Below are 26,481 nucleotides of genomic sequence, written 5' to 3' on the forward strand. Positions count from 1 at the left end.
ATCTAACGGATGGTATACAGTGCTGTACCTTAGCTAGCAGGAGAACGTCGATGGCATGGACGAGCCGTTCTTGGCGAGACAGCCGCCCGCCAACAGTCTCGCGCGGAAGCTCAGCGTCGCGCGATGCAGCAACTCGCGTGGCGCTCACGCGGGGCCGATACCATGACGGGCGCTCGAAGCCTTGATCTGTTGCTCCGTTTCGATGGATGCCGATGTGTAAGATGCATCATGCATCCAGCTGTGCCTCCCTCCCGCGCCAAACGATTGACGTAGCAATGGTTGTTTTGGTCTGCGTCTAGCATCCTTTGTTATGTCAGCGGGGTACTCCGGCTCCTCCGAGAAATCCGATCCGAACTGACCGCGGCACACATTGTTGCCTTTCTTTTGTGGCTGCGATTGCCGTTTGCTGGACCTGCGTAAGCGCAGTTGACAAGCTTCAATCTGCAACTTCTCGATTCCCTTCAACGTCCACGGCGGCTGGAAACGTGGGAAACCAAGGTTGCGATGCCGACCATGGCGCCTCTGCTCTCAGTGGCGCTTCTCTTCCACCTCCTCCTAACCACCCAAATCCAATCCGCCCTAGCCGAGCGGGTGCAGTACTGCCGCTTCGGCCACCAAGACGGCGAGGCCGACTTCTGCATGGGCGTATCAAGCTACCTCAACGCAACCACGGACCAGCATGACCTGTACATTGCCCTCTCGGTGCGGCGCTCGTCCGCACTCGGCTGGACCGCCGTCGGCACGGGCCCCTCCATGGCCGGCGCGCTCATGTTCATAGTCTACGGCGACCCCTCGTCGGGTGACCATGACCCCGTGGTGAGCATCCGCACCGCCGACGGCCATCACCAGCCGCGCCCCATCTCCGACTCCACCGGCAACACCACCACTGGCATCACGACTGGGCCCGACATCCGCATCACCCACGCCAAGTGGCAGGCCCTGCAGCACGAACCTAGTAGCCGTAGTCCCTCTCGCCGCCACGGAGACGAGGACAGCAAGTCGCCGCCCCCTCCCCCACCACCAGCCACCGGACCGACGCACGCAGCAGTGATATCACTCACGTGCTATTCATGCACCCTCTTTAGCGGGTCACGCATAGACGCAACGTCCTCTTCGCAGCCATGGATCTGGGCGTGGAACGACCGGCAGCGGTTCGACTTCTCCTCTTCCTCCTCGGAAGCCTACGCTCCCGACACACACCTCGACATGCACAAGCACCGCGCCGACGGCGGGGGGTTTGGCGTCTTTTACGTGGACATGGCGCGCGCGGTGAGCAAGGAGCCCGCGCCTCCCGTGACCGTTCCGGAGCCGTTTGACGAGGCCCACGACCGCCTCGGGACTAGCGACTCGCCCATTGGAGCCGCGGGTTGGTTTGCTTCGCTTGGGGAGAGGCAATCCCTGGTCAGAATGCATGGCTGGGTGATGGGCGCTGCGTTCCTCGTGGGGTTTCCGGTCGGGGCGGGATTGATTCGCTGGACGAGAGGTGCGGGTAAGGGGGCGCCGTTCAAGAGGCATTGGGTTATGCAATTTGTTGCGACGGGGCTTGCCTGGGTTGGCGCAACGGTCGCGGCTGTCATGACGGGCGGGCGGTTGCCGAGGACGGTGCATCAGTGGCTTGGGGTTGGGATCGTGCTGGTGTTGGGGTTACAGGGTCTGCTGGGGTGGCGGCATCATGTCAGGTTTTTGAGGATACGGAGGAGGACCTGGGTGTCGCATGCGCACATCTGGTTGGGACGGACGGTCGTCGCAGGCGGATGGGCGAATGTGATACTGGGCATGTTGCTCGCTGGTCGGGGCGCATTGACGGTCGTGCTGGCGGCTGGGCTCATTCTGCTAGAAGCGGCTGGTCTGGGTTTCTTCTTGTGGAGGGCGCAACTGGCGGCTGCAAAGAGGTCGGCGCCAGGCACTACTGGCGGAGCGGAAGTCCATGCTTTGATGCCGAGGGATGGCAGCACCGATGACTATTTTGCTCTGGAGATGAGCGACGAGGATGACGAGGACGATATGAGCGAAACGGAAAACGACGATCTGAAAAGGAGGTTAGGGAACGGGAGCAATAATTCCAAACGGAGTGAGCAGATCAAGGCTGTCGAGGATTGAAGACAGCGGTGGATGTCTCATCATCTGAACAGGTTGAAGGATCGTTGGGCAGCCTAGCAATTTGGCTATATCTGCATTTTCTTGGCAATTGTACCTATTGGCAGTTTGGGTATGTTAAGAGGCCGAGCAGGTTGTCATTTAACCGGCTGCAACTTCCGTTCTCGTCCCGGATAGAGAAGTGAAGACAGCGAGCTCAGGAACATGGCCTGTGTTGGCGGGTTTCAGCAATTCCAAACTCGAGCTCGACTTCCCCTTTAACAGCCCAGCCCTAGTCCATAGCGAACCTGTCGTCCATGCGGATCCCCGGTTCAAGGACCTTCCAAAGTCCAATTTCGCTGCACCCGTACCGCTGTTCCCGCCCAAGAAAGCATCCCAAACCAGTAATTCCTTCTGTAGGTGCGTGGACCCGGTGGTCAAGGGCTTTCGCCATCGCGTGCTGCTGTTTCCTGCATCACCCTCATCCAGGGGTCTTGCAGCCAGCATCACTCAACGGTGCCCCTGTCTTCTGCTCAAGCTCTGTCAAAAGCTATGAAGCATTCAGCCCATCAATTCGACGCCATTCCGTATTGCCCCTACCACAGCACCGGTTTGTATCCTCTCATTCGCGCCGCTCGCTACCCTGTGCTCAATGTCTGCCAGCGCGTCTAGCCAGGTGATCATGACCTGCGGCTTAACCTCCAGCTTGACCAATTCTTCCGACAACGCCGTGATTATATCCGCAAGCGCCAGCCCTTGTGCCACCTTGATGGTATTGATGGTCGAGAGGCAGGCGGTGACGTCGCTTGTGCTTAATAGTGTGTCTAGGATCTTCTTGATGGCATCCGGCGGCGGCGCGGCGACGCAGTTGTATATGGTCTGCGTTGTGATGGTCTCGCGGACGATGTCCTTCTCAGGTATCTTGGGTGCGCCTCGCTCGTGCAGAGGTGTGCCTGTTGTCAAGTCAGTACGACCACGGGAACACATACAAGGTGCAGGGAAGAATTACTGGACGCATGACAGGCCTGGAGGACGTTTAGCGCTCGCCGCATGTCGCCTTTGCTCAGCCGCACCAGCGCATCAACTGCATCGGGGACGATCTTGACATTCTCCTCATCAATCACCTTGTCCACCAGGCTACGGATATCCGGCTCCTTCAGTGGACTGAAGCGGAAGCGCGTGCACCGCGAGAGCAGGGCGGGGCTGAGCTTGTGTGAATAGTTGGCGATGATGCAGAACCGCGTGTTCGCCGTGTACTTCTCCATAATTCTTCGCAGGGCCATTTGGGCCGAGTTGGTCATCGCGTCCGCCTCGTCGAGTATGATGAGCTTGAAACCGGCGATGCCTGTCCGGGCCGCCGACGAGCCGAGGGTGAAGATCTGCTTGGTTGACGCAAACGTCTTGATCTGCTCGCGCACAACCTCGATGCCGCGGTCGTCTGAGGCGTTGAGCTCCAGCACCATCTGGCGCATATTCTCGGTACCGTATATTTGCCGCGCGAGGGCAAGAATGGTCGAGGTCTTGCCGGTGCCGGGAGGGCCATAGAAGAGGAGGTGGGGTAGCCTGTTCGACTCGACGAACTTGTTGATAGTTGCAAGGATATCTTGATGACCGGAGACGTCGGAAAGCGAAACTGGGCGGTATTTCTCAACCCTAGGATGCACTTATCAGATGATATCCAAACCAACTTGTGAAGGCTGCTGACCATGGCAGGCTGTCCTCAGCCTCGACGGGCAGGTTCGCGGCGCTGCGTTTGCCTTTGCCACCTGTATTGTCTGATGAAAACGTGACGTCCTTTGAGATAGGGACGTCAATGTCCATTTCGTCCTCGAAGTCGGACATCCTGGCTATTTTTCGGGCTGGAGTTTTTCGGTTTTGTGTTTAGGCAGGTTCTTGTCGAACAGTCACTGGACAGTCAATGGAAGGGTTGGTGCACCAAACGCGCTCGACGCGTTTGCTCCAGACAAAGCTAATTAAGTTGAATGCCAATTCCGGTGGCTGGGTTAGGGTTAGGTAGATGTGGAGCTCGAGATTCGGGATCAAGGTTGCACCTTAGTTAATTGGTGCCCACATGGAACTACAAGGGCCACAACCAAGGAACTTTGAATCAATACCCTGTCTATGTACATACAAAGTACTCCGTCGAGCCTGTACACGCGAACCTGATGTATCACCTACTCAGTCAGCATATAACGTTACCCTCGCATTCGCCCTGTGCTTGTGCGGCTGTGCCTAACGTTATCGGCCATGAAAGCGCAGGTTGTCGGAGGGCTGCAGGTGATGAGCCAAGCCCGGAGCCAACGTGGTCACCCACAGCACCACCCATAAGGAGTGACAACAAGCAATGCACGACTGTACTACAATAAATCGATCCAATTGGCACTGCGCTACCTACTAGCGCAGATCACTAGCATCCATGTGTTGTGCGGGAGAGGTCCAAACAAAAGATTAACGATTGTCGACCACGAAGCGAACACACACAATGGGGGCTTGAGCGGGGGCTTGAGCGTGGATGGGAACCCGCATCAGCCGTCTGCCAGTGGTGTTTGAGTCCTGGGTGACTCGTTGACGCCACTTAACGACGGATGCTGCCCAACTTCTACTTGTATGAAGACCTGGGGGTAAGGTAGCTACCTAGCTATGCACTGGATGATCTGGGTTCATATGCTGAAGCGAAGTTTTGTCTTTTGCCTTTGTTCTCTTTCGCCGAAAGTTCTCCTCGTCGTGTCACTGCAACAGAGCAACTACGTGGTGGTTTTTCTCCTGTCTTTTACAGCAGCTCACTACCTTACTAACGTCGACGGCTGAGCAGGACCCTGTGAGCCTGCCCAGCGAATCTCGCCCAACTAAGAAATGGCCTTGAATCGGGCTTGGTTCAATATTTTGTTCCTTGTCACCCTTGCATCAGCCCTAGCCACTGCCCAGACGGCTACTGAGACCGAGATTAGTTCCGGGGATAATGCACACTGCGAGCCCGGTTTCGAGGGTAACTCGGACTTGTACGGTTTGGGGGTCCGCATCGCTTTCTATCTGCAAACCGTCATGACTGTGATTGGAACATTCGACGGCGACGAACTATACAGAGTGCTGACCGTCAACCTCCTCTTGGCATTCGCCCTGTTCGTCGCGCTGATCCATGCCACCCTGTCGGGAGGTCTCAATAACGTGGAAGCGTATGTAACTTTGTATCTCGTCGACTCGCTGTCGTTCCTCGCCCTCGTCGCTGTCGAAATTCGATTTCACATGGCCAAGTTTTTGCATGACCATCAGAAAGGTTGTGAAGACGGAGACTCGAAGGAACCACAAGCCGCTGGTGCACGTGGAGAGGGTCAGCCAGAAACCGAGAATCGAGAGAAAGGGGATAGCGAAAATACAGGGGGAGAACAGGCGGTGGGATCTCGCAAGCCGCCCGGCGCGGGAGTGGACAAGGCAGAATCATCGAGAGTGCGCCCAAAGGCTGAGACAGGAGGCCTGAATATTGAATCGGCAACGGACCAGCAAGACTGGATGGAATTTGACAAGAATGAGAATCCCGACCACCAAGTGAAAAGCAGCGAATGCAAGGGTAGGGATAGTGTTGAAATCGACATAGGAAAGAAGTTGGACGGCGCGAAGCTGCTCAAATGACGGTGGGAAACAGGTGGAGGACATAGATGACGAGGGTTTGGGCGGCAAGAAGCGGGACCTGAAGAGCGAGAAGGGAGAAGAGGTTGAAAAGAACTTGAACGACGGCAGAGAGAAGGCAAGGGACGTTGCCGGTGGAGATCGAGAGAAACACAATGACACCCACGGCGATGACGACGATGTCGACAACGATACTAGTAACGGCAAGCACATACTCGCTGAACTCAAAATCTATTCGGTCGTCTTTGTGCTCGCCTCCTATCTTTTGCATATGGCTATCACTTCCTACGGCATCTGGTTCTGGTACATTGGTGTTAAGGCGTTGCCCTCTCCACCGTGTCACGCGTTCGGCTTCTTCTTCGCGAAGTCAACACTGACGGGGTGGATGCGGACGCTGCACATCATTGTCTATACCATCCGGACAGTGCACGACGGCTTGGGGTTTTTAGTTGTATTTGGCGTTATCTTAGTAGTACTTTTCTTGCTGGTCGTCGACCCCCGGTCCATCCCAGAGGCCGCGAGGAAGCCAGAGCAGGGGAGGCTGGAGTGGATTGCATGGATATTCGATTCCAACCCATGGAGGTACCCCGGCTTCAGAGCGCTGGTAAAGTGTTATTTGGATATTTCAAGCAAGATGCTTGATCGCCGTCAGTGATCAATCATTGACTGTGGTTCGATTCGAAGCCTGACATTCTATATTAGGGACGGGACTGATCAGCGCGATTCGGAAGGTAACAACAGCAGAGAGCAAAGCCACTGGAGATCAGCGCGGACCTGAATCACAGCTTCAGCGGTCGATGCACAGCGGTTCGACCAAGAGATGGACCAATGACATTGACTTGGAAACGGGAAAATACTCTGTAAGTCGTCCCCAGCTTGAACAAATTGGTTCACTAACACGTTCAGACCACTGTTGCTATGGAGCAGCCATCATTTCACCACATGATCGCGCCCGCCCCCGGATCGGCGGCTGTGTCAGCTCATCCAAGCAGTTTGAATAATCTCACGGTCACTAGCAAAGACCAGAAGTCAAAAGAAGACACCGAGGTTGGTAGGTTAGGATATTCGAAGGTCAAGAAGGCTTTTCTCGGGAACTGCATTGTCTGTGCCTTGGGCGCCTGTGCTTGCGTTACCGTTGGGGCCATCTGTAGTGGGTGTTTGCTATGGTGTACAATGGGTCTTCTGGATCATTTGCATGATATCGTCATTCTCCTCTTGCCGGTATATGTCATCGTCGCGACCGAGTTGACGCTTCGGTGGAATTCTGCTACAGGTGTGCATTTGGTCACTACCGCCGGGCAGCTCATTCCTTTGGTTGTTAGTTTAGGGACCGTCCTCCAGTGCGGGACCATGGTGTGGTTGGAGAAGTTCCACCAGGCAGACAACAGGGGGATGGCTGTCTATCAATGGGGGTGTGATGGAGATCAGGTCGGAGCCCGTGTGACGAATGATGGACAGAATGGAATGTCCCCAGGAGTGACTTCGACATCGGTGAATGAGACCGTGCAGAAGGGAGACACAGCTGCAAAGGGGAAGGTAAAGATGCGTGATACATTACCTGACTGACGACGAGCAAAGGCTGACTGACAGTCATAGGGAGGCCTGAGAAACGACTCCCTGTCTCTTCAAGTTTAATAGAACAAGGTGAAGAGGTTTGAGAGATACTTATATAAGGTAGACAGCCGCGTGTGCGAGGTGATGAATGGGCATGATGGCATTGCAGGGGCGACACAGCACTGCACCACAGTGTGTCTGTTGGTCGGTCAGTCCTGGGCTTACTCCGTACTACACTTCACTTGGAGTGCTCTAGAAGGAACTCATGTCTTGGTAGATTCACTGAGGCCCTAGTATGTTGAGACGTTTCTAGAACATAGAATGATTGAATATCAAGATACGGTTTGAGCCTAAGTTGGATCGACGACTGAGAGTCACTTGGTGCCTTGAATATCTAACCCCTAGCACCTGGCGTAACTCAACTGAAGTAAGTCAGTGCTCTTGTATAAGGATGGTAGGTACACAAGGACAACGCCATTAGCTCTGGATACCTTGGTAATGTCGTAACGAGATGTTTGACAACTGTGCAAGAAGTAACAATCGTATAAACATTGAGTGGCATCATGACTCCTGGTTGTCAATCCTAGGTGTTCCATGTTCACAACCCATATCCCGTGCCTCTCTAATCAAACCAACACGGCAGCCATCCAAGTCGACTGAGCGCGTTGGGAGCTGACCACCCCATGAGTAAGACAGGGCCGCGTACTTGGTAAGTTGGGCTGGGATTCGAGGTTAATGATCTCCAAGCTGCACCGGATTTCGTCATCGTCAACCCCTCCGGCAAGCTTGAGCAGCCTGGTTGACCTGCGAAGGTGCGGCAGTCGGGTGTATGAGTAAGTTCGAGTTGTGCTCGCGGGATTCATCGTGACAAGGGTTTACTTCTTTCCATTCAGAGTTTGATCCTGAACGACGCAGTGATGGAGAGTATGAGGACTGGATCTGGGGAGTCTTATGTAAAATGCAACATGACGCTCCAGCACAGGAGGCTGGAAGGTTGTGGAGCTGAAAACCAGGAAATACATTTACAGCAGCATGAGTGCCTGGTGTCCCGCTCTCGGAGGCACTAATGCTCAACCTCGGAGCTTGGTGCAAGCCCAAGGCACCTCCGTACACCCTAGCCAATGAGTTGTCAGCATCCTCAATTTGTCGCTCGGCCGGTGGCCTGTTAGCTAGGGGAACCGCGGGGGTGGAGTTGGCGAGTTTGCGGTAGGAGTTCACTGACGTTGTCCAAGCTGGCATCAATGGGTGCCGTGCCAGTGTTGGGACATGCATAGCCGTGGCAGGCAAGGAACGGGACCCGTGAAATTCATCCCTCGTTTCTGGCGAGACGGGAGAGCACCCGAGCAAGGCGTACTTGAGGAAACATGTCGCCTGTCCTTGGAATTCCATCCCCTATCTCTTCCTCCAAGCAGACATGCCTACGTACAATACCAGATCAGGTGCGCTTCATTGCCGTCAGGAAAGCGCTACTGTTGCGTGTTTGGTGCTGTCTTAAAGAGTTTCTTGACCCAAACGAACCGTCCTGAACACTCTTTCGCTTTAAGTGCAGGATCTCGGTAAGAACTCGGTGCATAGTCAGGGTCTGAGATATCGAATATGTCGACCAGGAAGTACCTGCAGTTGTGTAATACCAACGACACGGTTTTCACCCGAAGTATATCGTCCCGTATGCAGAGTGAAACCTCAGGGTAATGACTCCGGTGACCGTTTTTGTTTTCGTGTGCCAGTCGCTCAAAAATGCTTGCCCAATCCAGCGACGTATCCCAGCCGTCAAGAACATAGGCCCGAACTTCATCGCCTGTGTCTGGGCTCGAACCCAGAAGGACAGTGAATCTGAGATGCGGCTTGTCTCTATGATGGAAACCAACAACGGCGGCTAGAGAATTCGGCTGCTTGCTCATGCGGAACGTGGTTCTGTAATGCGAGGGGATCCTGGTTTGTTTGAAGGGCAGTGGTCGTGGTACATCAGGAGCAACAGCAGGTTCAATAGTCCTCTTGCCTGCAGTTCGAAAACGAACCTGCGCTGCCCTGATGTACACATTGTATCTCTCAGGGTCGGGCAGGCTGCGCAGCTGTAGAATGTGTTCTGGATAGAGAAGTGGCGGCGCCCCCTTTCCGGGGTCTTGACGTACATAGATGGTCGTTCTTTTGCCGCGGACGACACCATTGGACCAATCGGTGCTGCCGCTAATAGAGGCAATGGTATTGCTGCGGATCCGAGCGTACTGGTCGTGATACGATGACGACTCTACGTCTGAGTGACTAGTCAGACGCAAAAGGAAGACACCCGCGAACCCATCTGTCCTCGAGGGGCGCGGACAGTTGAGCGCTGCGATATAGAGATCATCGGAGTAGGTACTGCGGAGGGAGTGTGATTTGTATGCCTTGATTGGTCTTGAAAAAGGGAGCCCGCGGCTCCCAGTCGTAGTAGGAGAAGAAGCCGCCAGAGTCCTTGAACATGCTGGGAGAGGTGGCAAGCAACCCCGTGAGTGCCTTTGGATCAGCGCTTTCGTCTCTCCATTCAAAGAGCGATTCATCGCTGGTATCTTTCATGATTTCCTCCTGCAATCGGATAAACGCTTTCTCGCCCTCGCCGTAAAGCATGGGCATATTGACGCCGAATAGTCCCAGAAGACAATAGGCACGGTCCTCTACCCTGGTAGTTACTCTCTGAGCGGCCCATGACATGCGTTCAGCAATGCTGATGGACTCTATACTGCGCGTGTGGGCAAGAACACCGGCATCGATGCCGGTGATGGACGAAAGCCTTTCGCACATTGTGGATTTCTTCCATAACAATATCCAGTCGCCAGTGCGGTTGGTGTTGGCGGAGAGTTCGAGGTCGATTACCTGACAGTCGAAGTCCCGTCGTTCGGTGAAGAAGAGGACTTCTTTTGGGGCAATGAGCTCTTGAAGGGTCCAGCCCCTGGTAAACCACTCGTGATTGGCAAACGCAAGGTCATTCATTGGATCTGTACGCTCGGGGAGCCCAGCTAGATAAGCGTAGCACACCTCTGCTTGCTGGTAGTATCTGCGAGAAAGAGGCAGATCAGCATTCGTGGTAATGGCCCCTGGTCACTCAGGTGAAGATTCAAGATTACCTGTACATCGAATTTATGGCCTCGGAGAGCTCGGCGCTGCTTGACTTGTCGATGCAGCAGGTATCAACCCATATGTATTGAAAACCGTCCCTCCTAGCCTGGCGGCATGCTCCCTCAATCTTGACATAACCTCGTTTCTGCTTTGCCTGGTTGCGGGTTTCGTCTTGGTTACTCGCGAGATCCTGGAACAGAATCTCATCCTCCTCCCAGCGGTGGGAAAGAATGGCGTACGGGGTGCCATCGCTTTTGACCTCAAGTTTAAGGTTCTCTGTGTTGAGTAGTCGCATTGGATACAAGTTGTGATGTTGCTCCAAGCCTCGAGGAAGCCACGGGAATGTAAAGGCGGGTACGGCAGAATGACATGGAGTGGTAAATGCACACGCCGGAAGTGATTGCCTTGACACAAATACTTGAAGGTGGTACCTTCCCGTCGTAGTCCCGTCTGTCTGTGTTGAAGTGGTCGGCCAGGCAGCACTGCCACACCCGCAGGTGCTTGGCTGCTCGACAACTGCCTAGGTAGGCAATCAGCCTACAGCAGACCGCTTTCTTCCTCCATGAAACGCCAAGGAACAGCTGAAGAGGAAGCCACATAATGGAGCATGAATAGGGTTAGATTCGGGGCGACGCAACCATGACTCTTGAATGGCACAAACTAAGGTGTACGTGTACCTGGTATACCGTAAAGCCAGCCTGAGGGAACTGGAAGAAAATGGGCCAAAAATCACCAGCAGACCTCGGCTTCCTTTTCCCTCTTTTTCTGGAACCGCTGCCCTCCCTCCTTTCAACGAAAACACACAGCGGCGTGGGGTCAAGTCAAAGTGTTTTAGCCCTGGATAATGGGATGATGGCATCTGTACAAGATGTAACAATTGTATAAAAAGTGAGTGGCATCATGACTCCTCGCTGTCTATCCTGTTATATTCACAATCCCATAGGTATCCAGTCCCTATCTGATCACATCAACTCGCTTGTGCGCCCACAATGGAAATCAGTCCATCGCCGCAATCTCATACACAATCTTCTCGAACGTCTCGAGGCAATTCATCTGCTCATTCTCCTTCTTCAGCTCCAGCGCCCGCGCCTTGAACTTGCCGTCACCCAGAACCTTATCCACGGCCTCTCTAATGGCCTCACCACTCGGGTTCTGCGCACGCAGGTTGACCCCGACACCAGCCCACTCGGCACGCTGGCACACCTCGGCCTTGTCGGCCTTGGTTCCCGCCAGCACCATGGGCACGCCGTTCATGATGCCGTGCATGAACCCGCCGTACCCCGCGTTGGAGACAAACACGTCTGTGTGGGGTAACAAAGCGTCGTAGGGGAAGTAGTCGACAATCTTGAAGTTGTCCGGCAGGACGTCGAGTTCCGCAGGCGGCGTCGCCCCGCGAGCGCCCAGCGTCGCGATGACGATCAGGTCCTTCCGGCCGGAGAGCACCTTCAGCGTTGGGATAAGCAGCTCAGTGTAGTCGCGGTGGACGGTGCCCTGAGAAACGAAGACCACCTTTTTCTTCTCCGGGGACGACGCCGGCAGGGCGGAATTGGCCGTGATCAGCGGCCACCAGTCGGGGTAGGCAAAGTTGGGGTCGAGCGGCTTCAGCGGCAGGCCGCCGATGAAGCGCACCTTGGGGTTGGACGAGGCGATGGGGTAGTCGAGGCTCGGCGTGGTCGCCATGACCATCAAGTCGCACGCTTGAATGATTCCGTCCAGCATCGCTCCGGTCATCGGCCTCGTCGCGCCCAGCTCGCGGTAAATGTTATTGAAGTAGCTGGAGAGGTCGTCGACTTGGGGTTGGATGGAGTCGTAGATGGACCGCCACATGGCCAGGTTCTCAGGGGTCGGATCATAGGGCATACCAGCGCCAAAGGGAGGGACGGAGTAGTCATGGGCGGCGTAGATGCTGGTGTGGAAGCTGATGACCCTAGGGAAGGAAGTGTACCCCTTCGGCAGCGGAGCGCCGTACATGAAGGGCGCGGAGCCGAGGGCCATGCTGTCCTGCAGCATCATGACCTTTCGGTCTGGGTGCTTCTCACGAACCCGCTCGAGCGTGTCCTTGAGGACCCTAAACGCAGTTGGGGTTGCATCGGCAAAGACGTGCTTCATGTCATAGAAAACGTTGCCGCCTTCGTCCTCGTTCCAGTTTTTTGTCCAGTCCCATTCGAAATCGATGAATTCAGCCCCGGCTTTCTCGATCGAAGCCTTGAACTCGACGCCGCCAATGAAGTAAATCTTGAAGCCCTTGCCGCTGAGATATTGGGCGAGCTGCAATACGCCCGCCGTGTGGCCGGCTGCCGGATAAGCGGCTGCTACGAGTATCGGCTTGTCGCTAGTCGCGGCCATGTTGGGTTCTTAAGTCCCTGTGTGCTGGGCAAGATGAGTGAGAATCCTCAAGGGTAGAAGAGTAATACTGAACAGCGGTGTGCGATCTGCAGGTGTTGTTGAAAAACGGTGGCTCTGTGGAACAGTGGAATACCTTATATAGAGCGGATGAGTTGCAGCTTACCCAGAGCCACGGAGTCATCATGGCCCGTCCCGAGCCTGCCCGGGCTGTTTCTTGGTTTTCTTGGTGAGTGTTCCGAAGACTGCAAGGCGGAGCTTTACTAATCCTCCTCTATGCGGCGGGGGTTGCTGATCTGCGCCGACTCGCCGAGACCCTGGAGTCCTGGCCGACGGCGCAGCAGGGTCTCGGAAAGATTCGTTGTTGCATTCGGACAACCTCGGACATGTACAGGGACCAAGACCGAGTCCAGACCCAGTAAGAATTAACGGACGAACAAGCGAGGGAGGGATGGGACTACTTTGTGATGCATATAACTACATTTGAATATCCTCACCTTTCGATTACAAATTGGAGGTTCGAAATTGGATCTAGCTCCTGCCCAAAATCGTACCCCTATCAGCATATTGATCTGTCTGCCTCTAACACCTGGACCCTGGAGCCTTATGGACGGCACCATCCAGTATACATTGCGAGGAACCCATCCGTTTTACGCGTCCACCTCAATCCTTACGTTGCCATTCTTTTGCCATTCTTTAATCAATTCCACAGCAAGTTAGACAGCCACGTCACGTCTGGATGGCTTTGCAAGTGTCAGGGACTCAGGGGCCACTAATACATCGGTCTCAATTTGCCTAGAACAGGTACGGTAAGGGTTCCGAGCGGGGCAAAGCGGTATGTAACCAAGGGAACTAATGCATTGCCATTGCTAGCGTCGATGAGTACCGACAGTAAGGATCAGCTGGTAAGGGTTGCCTCCGTCGTGTAAGCTCTAGGCTATGTAGCCAAGACCAGGGCTGAAGACCATGATACTACTGTGTAGATGATCTAAGCCTCATGCTCAGAACTTTGCTCTAAAGAGCTACTACGTAAGGTAAGGTACCCATTTCACCTCGACGCATTCCAGTAAGGGTTGATGTTGACATCGCAATGGAGGCTACACCTGGCAGATATTGACCGTGGACACGGACATGCCTATAATGTATAATTCTATATTGGGTGGTCAGCAGTGCAGCACTCCTACCGGGGACCAATATGTGCGAAAATAATAAGGTACTACATGTAGGTGAAGGAGTATCACAGTGGTCGCTGCAGACTCGGACAACTTATTCGGGGCCGATATTATCAATACCGCTACCGAGTAGACTGTAGACTGTAGTACAGTACTCATACCCGGCCTCATACCATTTGTTCACCCCGAACTCCATTAACACCTGCATGCCCATTTGTGGTTGACCCATTGGATTCGACAGTCACCTCCGACTCCTGTTTCTCACCCTGCCCCCGCACCGGACTACTCTCCTTTCCACCATTATAGACTTCTCGTCTTTCCTTTCTTTCCTTCCTGGCCCGTTCCCGCGCCATCCGAACGCCCTCCTTCATCTCCCTCACCCGCTCTTCCGTCGCCCTGAGTAGCGACTTGTCACGCACCTCATTACTGAGATTGAGCCAGACGCGGTACACTCCAGTTTTGACCAGTATCCACGTCGTTATGTAAGACGCCAGAGAGTAGAGGGTTGCCCGAAGTAGAGCAGAGAAGGCTATGGGCATCGAAATGAGGATGATGGAGATGGAAATGGGGACTAACGATTCCAATTCAACTATGTTAGTAGTTCACGACAGAGAACGCACGACCGGAGTGGTACTGTACAAGTGTACATACACATCAGCTTGAATTGGTCATTGAGCGTCATTGTGGTCTTGTCGCCAAACTCTATGTTGTTCATGCCGAAGAGGCTAGACATGAATGCCAGCGGGAGCTGCGACTGGTGAGATTCGAGCCCTCAACGAATGGGGATAATGGCCACTCACAAAGATAATGGTGATAATGGTAAACACCAAGATGTTCCGTCCCTGACGGACTGCCTGCTCGCCTTGCTTGACTGACTCCCAGGCCTGCACCACACTCGCCTGCTGCTGTTTCAGAGACAGGAGGTGATGGAGCTGATACCCTGTGTCAGATGGAGGTGTGTAAGGTAGCATGCAAGTCTGGTGATATGATAGAAACTTACGCTCTGCGCCGTGCTTTCGGCGCCTCTCCTCAATCCCTCTAGCTCGTCGATGCGATCGTCTACATCCGAGAGTAGTTCGCGCGACTGCAAGCGAAACCAGTCGAGCTGTTTCCATTTTCGCGTATCTGATTCCGATACCCTCCTTCTAATTCCGCCATTCAGTTTTGGGACCGAGCTGTGCAGACTCGCCCCCAAGGCATCGGCACGTTCAGAGTTACTATCCTTCCACTGGCCCTCCGGATCCAGGATATTTTCGACATGTTTACAGAATCGCCGGATGATTTCGCGCTGTTTCTTGTGTATGTGCAGCATAATGTCCAGCTCCTCAATAATGTCCTTCACCTCTCGTTGAAGCTTGCCTTCAGGGTGAATGTCAAGGAGAGGCATATGTAGCTGGAACGAGTCAATGTATTTTGACGTGGAGCGGTAGACCTTCGATGCCGTTTCAGTCCAATGCCAGAGATGCTGGAACGATATGGTATGTTTGTTTGTCTGCATCCATGGAGTCAGATCGTGTTAAGCTATTGATAATGATAACACCATGTCAACATGGACCGGCCCAGGCTAGGATGAAGACTTACCACATGCCCTATGGCTTCTGAGAAAATATCCATGACTTGCGGTTGGCCGTCCTATACCATGTTAGATTGGGTAACCCAGTGCCTTTTGACATTCAAACCTGAAAGCGGATATTGCTCCAAAGAGTAGTACTCACCACCGTTTTGGTCCGGTCAAAAAAGGTGTTCGTGCATTCGTCGAGGATGATGAGGGCCAAATCATATACCGATCTGATTTGGTTCCGGCGGGCAGATTCAAGCCGTCTCCGAATTGACCTGTGGACGCCAGATAAGTCGTTTTTGTTGAACCCGTACCGCCTTGGGAATGCAGTGATGATTGTTTGTTCGTCGAGAACCCACATCCAGAGTTGGTCCACCATGACTAGTTGTGAAATCTTCCGTATATTGTCTCGGCAATGTTTACAGCCATCTTCGTCCGTCTTCTTAAAGTGACCCGTCCACTTCCATTTCGTCTCCTTCTCAGCATTGCCATCGACGAGGGGCTTGGTGTTGCCGTCATTGCGGCTGTTGCCTTCAATGAGCAGTTCGTTCAACCCAGGAGGCAATAAAGCTTGAAGCCGTTCCCGGAGGCTGAGTGGAGGGTTTCTGTCCGTCTCGCACTTTTGCATGCGGTGGCAGAAATCCAGATCCATATTAGTGCCTCTGTAGACTACTTGATCGCGGTCTCGGGCCACGGTCGTCTTGAGAGTCCAGTAATAGGCTTGGTCCAGAGTCCGGCGTGGATGAAGCGGGGGTTCGTTGTACAGGTACTTTTCAACCATCTGCTGGTCCCGATACGTGGCCATCGCCTCGAAGAGCCTGGCTGCATCAATGAGATATTGCCCTAGACGGGTCTTGACTTTGAGCCGGCCATTCTCCCCTATTTTGATGTCCTTTCCATTGCGTTCTACCGTCACAAAGTGAGGAACAATATCGGCTACGTCGTGCGGGCCTTTGGTCGGCCTGAGCTTGGCTCCATGGCGGCCATGCTGACGTAATTGCTCCGCTGGATCATCCTCATCAGAATGCGTTACGCGCGTTGCGCCGCGAGGAAGGGTCTTTCTTTGGTCCCTGCGCTCAGCTCTCCTCTTCATGCTCATCTCTTCAGTCTTTCTGCGCTGTTTCTCGGACTCAATATCAATGGTCTTTGCTATTGAGCTTCTCATTCGGTCAGTTTCCCAATGCAGATACGGCATCTGCAAGGTAATGTCAGTTCGTGTCAGTCTATAGTATTCACGTACGCCATTAGGGAGATAAGAGATTGCTTACAAAGAGGACAATGTTATTTGGTTTTGGACAATCTTCAATCTCGCCCAAGTCTGTCCTGCTTGTCAGCGAACAGCGAGTCTAGCACAACTTTACACTGCAGTGCTTACCGGAAGAGACAATTTCACAGAGAGGCCGCATGTGTCTCGCATGGACAACCCCGCTCCTGGCTTCGTGTTGCTGGCCACGCCAGAACTGCGGACGGAGGAGCATATGGGTGCGTGTATTGATGGCAGGCTCTCTGTGCCGGATGCCAAGGTCAGGCCGCTGCTCGTCGTAGTAGGCTGCGATTACTTTCTGTTTGGAGATCGTCAGTGATAAGTACTAGTGTGTATCATGTGTATAACTAGTAGTACACTGGCAGATTTAGTGAAGTACACGGATAGGACTTTCGTACCTCAACCCACTGCGCCAGGCCATACGTCAGCTCAGACTCTTCAAAAATTCTCGAACTTCTGAGCACATCGTCGATGCTCAAGGCAAGAGACTTACCTCCATGTTGTTGTATGGAATGTGAACGTATCGGATTCTGGTTGGGTCCTTCTCCGCGCATTTACTTTTCGAGAGGATGTTGATTTCATTCTGGGAGCCCTCCAATTCACTGGGCCGCCGAAGAAGGTCGTGTATGGAGATGCGCTGACCTGGGAATCGGCCTTTAAACCGGGTATCCCTCAGCTCTTCATCCACCGGCCTCAGACTGGTCTCTTGAATGCTACTTTGGGACACTGTCCCAGTCGAGGTCCTACTCATCTCTGCCACCCGGGTCGAGGCGGATGCCGTTGCGGGCAAGATCTTTGGAGAGTGCGTGAGTACGGTACCCAACGGAGGGATATCACCCGGCTTGGTTCCTGAATCCGCCGCCCGGACCTGTCGGGTGTACTGAATGACATATGCGTTGACGTCGTGCTCCAAATCGTAGCCTACATCATCGGAGTTCGGGTTACGTTCCCGGCGTTGATGAGCTATTCGCCTGACTTGCTCGCGTTCCCTTTCGGCTGTCTGGTCGCCTAGTTCAAGTTCGGCATTATATCTCTCCTCCAGGTGGTTGTCATCGGCCGCCGTAGAGTCCGATTCTTCCTCGTAGTTATCAGGTATGGCCTCTCGCCGTTTCCATCTGCGAACCATATCGATCCCTTTCTTATACCGCTTGGAGCGTCTCCATTTGAGCCGACTCTGTTCAACATAGCCCACGAGATCGCCGTGCGCTGGAAGGGAGGTGGGCTTTGAAGGGACGTGGCAGGACGTAGGCTCACTGGGCTGCCCAGGGCTGGACGGCTTCCGCAAAGCAATAAGCAATACCTCAGTCCGGCGATACTGGGCCTCAATGGACACGGCCACATTCTCGATTTTCTTCTGCACCAGATGTCGAGCTTTCTCTTCGATTGTCTCGTCGCTATCACAGGCATTTTCGGGCAGAAGTCGGAGAGCTTGAGCTTCGAGCCCGCGTTCGTATGTCCATACTTCGTTTTCAGCGTCGAGAAACTTATCACGCTCGGCGATCTCAATGCACCCAAAGTAGTGCTTCACATGGTCGCTGATGGCCTCTGGACCATGTGGAATCGCTGAGAGGCAGGTGGGTTCAGAAAGCTCTGGATCAAAGGCCGAAGGTTTGGGCCGATGGAATACAGGCCACGAAGAATGGCGACTCTTAGGCGGCGGGAACGAAGCTGCACGGGCAGGTTGTCTGTCTAGTCGAGCCATCATCGATGGCGTCGGTTACTTGCTTGTGGGGTATCACCAACGGCAGGCTTACCTTCCGCGCATCACAACCCGGGGAAGGGATTTATAACACCTATTCCAGTCGACACCACCAGAATATCCAACGTAGCTGTGAGAGGGCTGAAGGACGCCATCTCGGCACAGGTTCCCGGAAACAGACCGCATTCCCCGACCAGGACTCGGGCTCCCTCCAATGACGGGACGGATGTATTCAGCCTCTGCAAGTATTGCATATTTTGTCAAGAACCACTGCATGGCGTGAGGGGGCTAGCGGTCGTCTTGCAGATCTTTGGCGAGGCTCTGGACTCTCCAAGTTTCTGATTCGTCTCAGTCCAGGGCCAACTGCATGGATGTGTCCTGCAGTACAACACCTCTATCTTTCAAGTTAGTAATTGGGTTGCAGGACTCTCAGATGCGATACTACTTCCTTCGCAGCCTCGTCTCGTTTTAATCAAGGTAGTAACGTGAGCCGTCGATCATTCTGTCCAAAAAGTGACAACTGAGTCTGTTGCTTCCGATCCTGAGTTCCTGACCTGCATATGACCAACGATGGCAGCACAGGTGGAGGCTATGCGTAAAGTTTCGGGGGAGAAATGGAACCTGATATAGGAAATGGGAAGGAAAAGGAATCCAAAGAGACCCAGGAGGGCCCAAAATGAACAGGAAGCTGGGCGATTGGAGCGAGTACTGCAGTCGTTCCTACAAGGAAGGAGCACGGGATGGCCAATTGAATTGGAATGCGCAAAAAACACGCAACTGTGTGTCACCTTCCCACATTTTCACTGCTAAGGAGGCAGGAGCGATGACATACAGAAAAGGCGCAGCCAGGACAGGTTGCTCTGCCCATTTGGTTGCTGTGCTCAATTGATTGCTCTGCCTTGAAGCTGAGCACCCCGAGCCGTCTCGCAGACTGCCTACCTACTTTAGGTACCAGATGGTAACCTGTAATTGCTCAGGCATTGAGTGCATGAAAGGTATGGGCCATGGAAGGAACCGCAAGCCTCAAAAGATCATCAATGTATGCTAGGGCTTGAGTAGTGGCACAAATATGCAAGTAAGTCCTTGGCTTACTCATGAGAAAAGACCTGGAGACAATAAGGGGCCCACATTGACGCGGTAATGAGGACGTCATACAGAAGCATACTAAGAGAGCGGGATAAGACATCATAGAAGCTCGAATCATATTAATTAGCACAACCACCAAAGTACACAACATTATCTAGATTTCTGACCATTCACATTTCACACGAAAAATGGTGGGTCGTGGGCTGAACGTCCGCATCCTTGTTGTATCCCCCTGCTTTAGAAGGTGCACATCACAGCTCAGTGTCAGTCAGGGGTCGCCGTTGTACGCAACGTTTTCGGGCTGCAAATTACCTTCGCATAATAGATCGCCATACAGCAGCATACCAAGCATGCAAACCATAAAGGTAGCCTGATCGGGACCGAGTTTTGGATAAGACGAGAGCGGCAAAACTAATTACTTATAGGATACACTGGCCGAGAACTTTGGTGGGCCGGTTTCAAAGTTGGGTTCGCGGCAATTCAAGCTCGATGAGTGTCCGGATCTATCTGATAAAGTGGCCGTCGTGACCGGAGGTAGCGAGGGCATTGGGTTTGGTGTTACTTACACCCTGCTGAAGCACAATATTTCCAAACTCTACATCCTCTCCGTCTCCAAGGAGGTTGTTGAGGGTGCCAAGGATGTCATGGCCAAGGAACTCGGCCAAGACAAAGCAGATCGTACGGTTTGGATCCAGTGCGACCTGGCCAACTGGATGAGAGTCAAGGAGGTCGCCGAGAACATCAAGCGCGACGCGCCGCGGCTCGACATCCTGGTCAACAACGCCGGAAGGGGTATCATGCCGGCCGAGATGACATCGTACGGGGTTGACCGGCACATGGCGGTCAACCACATGGGCCATGTGATCCTGACGAGCCATCTGCTGCCGCTGATGAAGCGGACAGCAGAAAATGGGGCCATTGTCCGGATCAGCAACCAGTCGAGCAACCTGCACCAGAAGGCACCCAGCGACACCAAGTTTGCGACTCTGGAGGAGATCAACCGAGATCTGGGACCGAATGGGCAGTACGCCCGGAGCAAGCTGGCAGCCATTCTGTACGCGCGATATTTCACCCGCAAAGTGACAAGAAACGGCTTTCCAAACTTGCTCATGAACGCGACGCACCCGGGTTTCGTGAGCTCGAAGCAGAGCAGAACCGACATTTTCGATGCGTAGGTCTCTCTTCTTTTAGCATCTGGGCCGAAGCCTGCTAATCCTCGGCTGCAGGTTTCCCCTGGCTGGATATGCCATGTCTCATGGCATTGAGCCTTTCAAAAAGGACCAATTTGAGGGCGCTGTTCCGACCGTCTACGCGGTGACAACGACAGAGGAGTCGGGCCAGTATATTTGCCCGCCCGCCATTCCCGAGCCTGGAAGCGAGTTAGCGCAAAGCGATGAATTGGCGGACAGTTTGATGGAGCTCACCAGGAAGGTCATCAGCGAGAAGACGGGAGCCCCGTTTGACGACCTTGCGGTCAATGACTGATGTGCGCAACAATGTTGGCTAAATTCGTGCTGCAAACTCAGAAGTTTGCGCTGCAACAGCCTTCAGATTGCTGTTCACACCATTACCTATGTATGCAGATACCAATTGACCGCCTGATTGATTCAAATGATGTTTGGTTCGCAGCATGGCGTGCATGGTGCAGGCCGCAGACGGGGAAAGGACCGCCAACCGGATTGCAGAACGGGTGACGAACTGGAAGCAATATTCCACCCGAAGTCGCAATTATTGGTTGACTGCCCGCAATGCACCTGCTGGAATCCGTTTGGGACAAACAAGCACCCAAAACCACAAACTGCCTATGAGACGGACATACATACCTATGTGAGGTGAGTTATGGAATGTTGATGCGGGGTTTGCATTCGAGAGATTCCAATGGAGCGCTGGGCATATACGTTACGCTCGTTGGTAGGATCAGGCCTGGTGCTGGATCCGTAGTAACGCCGATTAGGTACCTACCCATCTTTCACATTTCTCGGCTACCTTGCAGTCGAAGGCTCGAAGCTGTCCAAGTTGTTCTGCTCGTGACCTGCTGCGGACGGAGACAACTGCAAACAACGAAAAGGGGACAAATGAGGGTGCCTTGGCATTGACCCCTTTTCCATTGCGGGCCTGCTCCAGGTGCCGTGGGGCTACGCTAAAATTGGACTAGTGCCTGCAGACGGAACCATCTTCCAGAACCTTGGGACCGAGTGATACGCCTCATGATTGGCAGGAAGCTCTTCATCCCGCGTGGTTGGGATCATTTTTTGGGAGCCATTGGCAATTCTCTTCCTTCAGGCAGACTGCGATGCGTGGGCTCCAGCCCTTCTGGCTCGCTCAAAGACTTCGGGATTGAGACCTCAATGTATATGTACTCGACGCGAGTGGAAGACGCGTCACCTTAGAGACGCTTTGGAGTACAGTTTTGTCTTTTAAGGTTAGGCACATCTGTCAGTTTGCGGGAGCTAACGTTAGGGAAGACAGAATGGAAGAGCTTGTTGACTTGCAGTCTTGCACAGGCCTCTTACAGGGGTCATGCCGCTTGAGCTGGGCCTTGCAGGGGGTTGTTCCACTTGAACTGGCTCCACTTAGAACAGTTCCCACCCAGTCCAGTATTACCTCCGATGACTGCTGCTTCCATAATCTCGACAGTTTCCTACCAGCTCACTTCCACTCCAACGAACAAGAGCTGCAATCGAAACTTCGCGCTTTGGGACGCAATTCACCCGAGTTTATGGGCTTCGACTTTCTAAACCGTATCCTTACTTTCTGCCGTCTCCGCTGAGTTGACTAGACCAACGGTGCTCCCACCTGCCGTCCGGCCAAAATGGACGGCATCGGCAAATCTGGTCTGTTGACCGACGGCGCTCGGGCGGGACAGTCGTTTCCAACCGTGTCAAGCCTATTACAAGAAAGGCTCGAACGTGAGCGGCGCCCGAAGAGTCGGCATGCCTTTTCCCCGGTGAACAACGAGACGATCGCCTCCGCGAGCACCAGAGTCGTGCAGAGCCTGTCACCAACCGAGGCACAGAGGCCAGAGTCCAGTGGAGAAACCGGCGGTACGAGCAAGAAGGGCTGGTCAATCAAGGAGATGGAGCACACCTTGTCTACCCTGCATAAACAGAACTTTGACCTCAAGCTCGAGCTTTACCATCGGCGCGAGAAGCAGACTGCCATGGAAGAGCGTCTCGAGGAGCTCGAGGAGCGATTTGGGAGGTTGGAGAGCGAGAAGTTGGAGTCTGAGGTGCTAAATGAGAGGCTTGTCCACGAAATCGAGAAACGGGATAAGGCACTGGAGGAGGCAGTCGCCATGATTGTGGGCCTCGAGGCACGGATTGACCTGCTGCTGCGTGAGAGGGAGATGGTCCGCCAGGTTGAGGCCGACGCCTCTCCATTCTCTCGGACCAAAACGCCTGCGGCCCGCACCCAAAACATGGCCATCCCAGAGCTATCAAAAGGCGAAGAGCTCAAAAAACTCATGCGCACCCCCAGCTTTGTCAGAGAGCCAGTGGAAAAGACAGAGAATCTCCGCAACGTCTACCTCAATGCTCGTGAGTCCAGTATTCTTAGTCTGCCATGTTCCGTCGAAGAGACGCCCGAGACTACACGCATCCAGCATAGACTGGACAGCCCAGTGCCGAGCATCCTCAGCGAGAGCTCGTTCGTCAGCATTTATGGTCGCAATAGGACAACCAGCAACCATGAGACCGACGATAGTCATCCAGCGATTTCGGCAGCCAATGACGAACGCAAACAAATGCTCGAGGATACACCAAGCAGGTCCCCCCGGTTACCAGCCTCACATAGCGCCGGAAACGGGTCTAGCCAGTTCCGCAACATCAGTGATGTTCTGGATATTGGCTCATCCCCTCTCCAACGGCTCGAGAAGCTTGGTGTGGAAGGTGCAATGATGAAAGATGCGCCGGAGGTACACATTTCACTTCCGAGCACAAACCATAATAGAAACCACCCAGCCATTGCCGGCCGTTCCACCTCACAAGCCAAACCAAGAACGAAGGAAGAAAAGCGGCAAGCTTTGCACAAGGTCCTTACACTGGGAATCAATAACGAACTACAGCAGTCCAGGGGCCTCCCGCCAACCCCTGACACAATGTCCACTTCAACCTTGCGCCGGTTTGAGGGCTCAAATGAGACCTTGTCCAAGGATCGGAACACACCAAATGACAACGGCGGCGCCCTCCGACCCACGTCCATCGAGGAAGCCGCTAAACCCCGGCATTCGCCTGCCAACAGCCTCGATACATGGATGCGCGAGAGCCTCAGGCCACCCAGCCTAGACGCTGTAGATCCGGCGAGTTCGGTATCCCAGACACACCTTGCCTCGGGATCTGGCCGAATTTCGCCGGACCTCTTCTCCTTTCCCAGCTCTTCGGCCGGTTGGGCGGCAAACGCCATGTTTGGATCGCTCCATGGGACGGGTGTCCTGAGTGCTAATGAAAGGGCCTCCCCAGCCAGTCCAATGGCGGACATGTTGGACGCCATTGGCAGGTCGATACCGTCGCCAACCCTGGACTCGGACCGCCTGATTGCCAGCCTTGTTGCTGGCAACACGGCTCCACCACCTCCGAATCGCCGCTCGAGCCTCCTTGCCAGGACCGGGGTGACAGGGGCAAACGGATCGGTCTCATATGACAACACTCCTCAATCGACTTCACCGATGTCCTCCCCGCTTAAGAAGGGATCGGCCAGGGGTAGCAGAGCCCGAAGCAATAGCAACGCTGACGCTCGACCACCTACGCGACAGCTGAAGGAAATGGGCCTGGCACAGGATCGATCGATGACGGTGCCACCTAAGCAGACACACTTCTCACCACCCCCAAACCACAACCAGGAGGCACAGTCACAGCCTCTCCCAAAGCAGCGGCATTACCCACCATCCAGCCAGACGTCCCGTCCCCGGTCTCGCGGGCTGAATGGGCTGTTCCGCCGCTCGACGGGTTCCGCGGACAGCACTCAAGTCTTTCCACCACCCCTAAACTCTCCGCCGGCTACTGAAACCAACTCCAAGACGCCTTCGGCTGCTCCGCTTGTGGGCATGCCTTCGTGGGTGCGCCGCAGCTCGCTTGTCCACGACGACGACCGTGCTAGCGTCACGCCGCCGCCCATCCTCAGAAACAAGGCGACTGCAGCTTCCCATACCAGTGCCCTCGGCAACAGGGCCGAGCACGACGAGGATGGCGGAGTTCCTCTCGGAGGAGGAGGTGTGGATTTCCCGGCGAGCGGTGGCGCTGCTACCTCGGTCGGGGGGAACATTCCTGTTTCCAACAACAATAACAACAACAAGTCCGGACGGAAGTCGGTTAGCGGCAGCATTGAAGGTTCGGAGATTGGTGGTGGCGGTGCATCTCTTGGTGGAAGTGCTGCCGGTGCTGGTGGTGGCGGAGGAGGAGGCAAGCTGAAGTGGCTTGGTCTTGGCCGAGTAGGCAGCTTGCATGTGCGAAGGTAGCGAGGAGCTGTTGGATCCTTTGGATGCTGGTTGGAGCAGGTTGGAGCCGGACTGGGGTCTCAGGGAGACGGGGAAGTAACCGGCTGCGTGTTTCTACCTCATATCCGTATCGCGTTGGATCAAGATCCGGGGTGGATACGCTGACGTATCTGAGGACACCTGCCGTCTTTGGTTGGGCCAATGGAGCCGCAAAGGGAGAAAATATTACATGATTGATGATGATGACTGAACCAGAAGTGAAAGAAAGGCGAACTTGGTCTATTTTCACGGTCTTTGTTGCAATACGAGGCAGACAATTCTACATGGAGCAGGGCCCAGAGCCGCGGAGTCCGGTCTTACTTTCTAGCTAGCTTAGGATATTAAGAAGCTGAGAACAGTCGTCACTAAGGCTAAGACTAACTTTCCGGTAAACATTAGCTACACAGACCGTGAAATTGTCTGAAGGATGCCTGTGAATTCAGTGCGTCTTGGAAAGGATTGTTGCACTTTAAGTGTAGAAGCCTAGAAGGTGGAAGGGAGCTCGGGTATTCTCGCCTCATTCTCTCATCCAGGGCAATACACTGTCGTCCAGTGAAATAACACGAAGATGGGGGAGTGGACTGGACTGGATGGGTCAAATAAAGAGTGGTGTTTTTTCTGTACACGTAGATCTGCAGGGTGATAGCAAACAAAGTTGGTTTCAGACCAGATTGCCCTGCCGCGACTCAATTGGTTTGGGAAACCTTCAAGTTACGCCTCCTTCCAGCAACGCCCCGCTACGTCTAATCTCGGCCGGTCACGCTCGGGTCACACCTGCTAACTAGACCTCCGCATATGTAAATTGACTCGGGGTAGGTACGGATAACAGGGGCAGAGTTCAGCCTCTTGCCAACTGAGGCCTCCATGGCTGCCGACGACGCACCCGATCGGGCGCTAAAGTGTTCAGCTGGACCCCTCAGGATACTTACGATCAGGGCTCCCCGAGCCGGTGTCCAGATCTTGATGAAACGCTTGTGAACAGCGCAGGCGACTTAATTATACTCTTCTTCCTACTGGAAGCCGCCGGATTCAATCGTATCATTCACCTCCCTGGACTGCAGTTGTTCAACGAATGGAGGACTCTGGTCGTAGACTCACCATCGAGCAGATCGCGAGGGCAAGGGTGGTCATCCAACGCTGGCAAACACGGTGGAGGCAAGTACGCTCCTTGACTCCTTCCCTGCCCTATACAACCACTTTTCGTGTTCATTCACAGGCTGATGACGACCCTAAGAGCGAGGGAAAGTGCACGTTTCGGGCGATGGGACGAATCTTTCCGCCAACTTGACGAGAGTGATAGGGCGACCTTGTTGGAACTGAACACACTGAACAGATCCGGACGCATCGATGCTGCTCGGCTCATAGAGAGCATCAAGAGAAAAAAGAGCGATTGCGATAAAAGGAAATGGACCCTGTTTAAGCGACACGATGGGACTGAGGTGAAGGTTCAAGACGTGCTGGAGAAGGTAGCACATTGGGTCAGGAGGTTCGAAAGGGTTGGGGATATCGCAGTCAGCTTTGACCCCATGCACGCAGCTCTCC

At 54.0% G+C, this 26,481-nt stretch overlaps 11 protein-coding genes across 11 annotated transcripts; 5 read left to right on the plus strand and 6 right to left on the minus strand.

The window, feature by feature from the left end:
• Positions 1–513: 513 nt before the first annotated feature.
• Positions 514–2,157, plus strand: N656DRAFT_792414 (iron reductase domain protein; the record flags this gene model as incomplete). Its single annotated transcript, XM_064817078.1, has 3 exons — positions 514–1,269; positions 1,390–2,071; positions 2,153–2,157. 3 exons carry the CDS (start codon positions 514–516, stop codon positions 2,155–2,157), a joined length of 1,443 nt encoding a protein of 480 aa, XP_064666079.1.
• On the minus strand, positions 2,150–4,164 carry N656DRAFT_784009 (P-loop containing nucleoside triphosphate hydrolase protein). Its single transcript, XM_064816069.1, has 3 exons — positions 3,782–4,164; positions 3,086–3,729; positions 2,150–3,029 (listed from the first exon to the last, which is right to left on the minus strand). The coding sequence occupies exons 1-3, from the start codon at positions 3,916–3,918 to the stop codon at positions 2,638–2,640; spliced, it is 1,173 nt and encodes a 390-aa protein (XP_064666080.1). The 5' UTR covers positions 3,919–4,164; the 3' UTR covers positions 2,150–2,637.
• Positions 4,165–4,552: 388 nt separating this feature from the next.
• N656DRAFT_421250 (uncharacterized protein) lies at positions 4,553–5,837 on the plus strand. The gene is made up of 3 exons (XM_064809596.1): positions 4,553–4,681; positions 4,889–4,894; positions 5,025–5,837. Exons 1-3 carry the CDS (start codon positions 4,662–4,664, stop codon positions 5,701–5,703), a joined length of 705 nt encoding a protein of 234 aa, XP_064666081.1. The 5' UTR covers positions 4,553–4,661; the 3' UTR covers positions 5,704–5,837.
• A 746-nt stretch (positions 5,838–6,583) lies between these two features.
• On the plus strand, positions 6,584–7,588 carry N656DRAFT_420966 (uncharacterized protein). The gene has a single exon (XM_064809595.1). The coding sequence runs from the start codon at positions 6,619–6,621 to the stop codon at positions 7,264–7,266; it is 648 nt and encodes a 215-aa protein (XP_064666082.1). The 5' UTR covers positions 6,584–6,618; the 3' UTR covers positions 7,267–7,588.
• Positions 7,589–9,597: 2,009 nt separating this feature from the next.
• Positions 9,598–10,642, minus strand: N656DRAFT_801676 (HET-domain-containing protein; the record flags this gene model as incomplete). The annotated part of the gene is made up of 2 exons (XM_064818153.1): positions 9,598–10,285; positions 10,356–10,642. 2 exons carry the CDS (start codon positions 10,640–10,642, stop codon positions 9,598–9,600), a joined length of 975 nt encoding a protein of 324 aa, XP_064666083.1.
• Positions 10,643–11,201: 559 nt separating this feature from the next.
• Positions 11,202–12,604, minus strand: N656DRAFT_784013 (glycosyltransferase family 1 protein). Its single transcript, XM_064816070.1, has one exon. The coding sequence runs from the start codon at positions 12,454–12,456 to the stop codon at positions 11,344–11,346; it is 1,113 nt and encodes a 370-aa protein (XP_064666084.1). The 5' UTR covers positions 12,457–12,604; the 3' UTR covers positions 11,202–11,343.
• Positions 12,414–13,097, minus strand: N656DRAFT_784015 (glycosyltransferase family 1 protein; the record flags this gene model as incomplete). The annotated part of the gene is made up of 2 exons (XM_064816071.1): positions 12,827–13,097; positions 12,414–12,717 (listed from the first exon to the last, which is right to left on the minus strand). A coding segment is annotated over exon 2 (236 nt), but the record flags the coding sequence as incomplete, so codon positions are not given.
• A 1,675-nt stretch (positions 13,098–14,772) lies between these two features.
• Positions 14,773–18,386, minus strand: N656DRAFT_717795 (uncharacterized protein; the record flags this gene model as incomplete). Its single annotated transcript, XM_064812225.1, has 7 exons — positions 14,773–14,987; positions 15,048–15,354; positions 15,578–15,944; positions 16,041–16,615; positions 16,689–16,738; positions 16,796–16,924; positions 17,174–18,386. 7 exons carry the CDS (start codon positions 18,384–18,386, stop codon positions 14,773–14,775), a joined length of 2,856 nt encoding a protein of 951 aa, XP_064666086.1.
• Positions 18,387–19,314: 928 nt separating this feature from the next.
• Positions 19,315–19,880, minus strand: N656DRAFT_421903 (uncharacterized protein). The gene is made up of 2 exons (XM_064809597.1): positions 19,782–19,880; positions 19,315–19,704 (listed from the first exon to the last, which is right to left on the minus strand). Exon 2 carries the CDS (start codon positions 19,618–19,620, stop codon positions 19,357–19,359), a length of 264 nt encoding a protein of 87 aa, XP_064666087.1. The 5' UTR covers positions 19,621–19,704; positions 19,782–19,880; the 3' UTR covers positions 19,315–19,356.
• N656DRAFT_801679 (NAD(P)-binding protein) lies at positions 19,820–20,954 on the plus strand (the record flags this gene model as incomplete). The annotated part of the gene is made up of 3 exons (XM_064818154.1): positions 19,820–19,834; positions 19,895–20,640; positions 20,696–20,954. 3 exons carry the CDS (start codon positions 19,820–19,822, stop codon positions 20,952–20,954), a joined length of 1,020 nt encoding a protein of 339 aa, XP_064666088.1.
• Positions 20,955–22,281: 1,327 nt separating this feature from the next.
• Positions 22,282–24,921, plus strand: N656DRAFT_717718 (uncharacterized protein; the record flags this gene model as incomplete). The annotated part of the gene is made up of 2 exons (XM_064812220.1): positions 22,282–24,732; positions 24,802–24,921. The coding sequence occupies 2 exons, from the start codon at positions 22,282–22,284 to the stop codon at positions 24,919–24,921; spliced, it is 2,571 nt and encodes an 856-aa protein (XP_064666089.1).
• Positions 24,922–26,481: the final 1,560 nt, after the last annotated feature.

This window comes from Canariomyces notabilis (genome assembly GCF_033297395.1).
Source record: "Canariomyces notabilis strain CBS 508.74 unplaced genomic scaffold N656scaffold_31, whole genome shotgun sequence".
Lineage (NCBI taxonomy): Eukaryota > Fungi > Ascomycota > Sordariomycetes > Sordariales > Chaetomiaceae > Canariomyces > Canariomyces notabilis.

Bases quoted from the DNA above. Each gene is read 5' to 3' on its own strand.
- N656DRAFT_784009 (XM_064816069.1), bottom strand. From the start codon at position 3,918: ATGTCCGACTTCGAGGACGAAATGGACATTGACGTCCCTATCTCAAAG. The intron at 3,730-3,781 runs GTCAGCAGCCTT...AGTGCATCCTAG, and splicing joins GCTGAGGACAGCCTGCCATG to GGTTGAGAAATACCGCCCAG. The intron at 3,030-3,085 runs GTAATTCTTCCC...ACTTGACAACAG, and splicing joins CCAGGCCTGTCATGCGTCCA to GCACACCTCTGCACGAGCGA.
- N656DRAFT_421250 (XM_064809596.1), top strand. From the start codon at position 4,662: ATGCTGCCCAACTTCTACTT.
- N656DRAFT_420966 (XM_064809595.1), top strand. From the start codon at position 6,619: ATGGAGCAGCCATCATTTCACCACATGATCGCGCCCGCCCCCGGATCG.
- N656DRAFT_784013 (XM_064816070.1), bottom strand. From the start codon at position 12,456: ATGAAGCACGTCTTTGCCGATGCAACCCCAACTGCGTTTAGGGTCCTC.
- N656DRAFT_421903 (XM_064809597.1), bottom strand. From the start codon at position 19,620: ATGTTGTGTACTTTGGTGGTTGTGCTAATTAATATGATTCGAGCTTCT.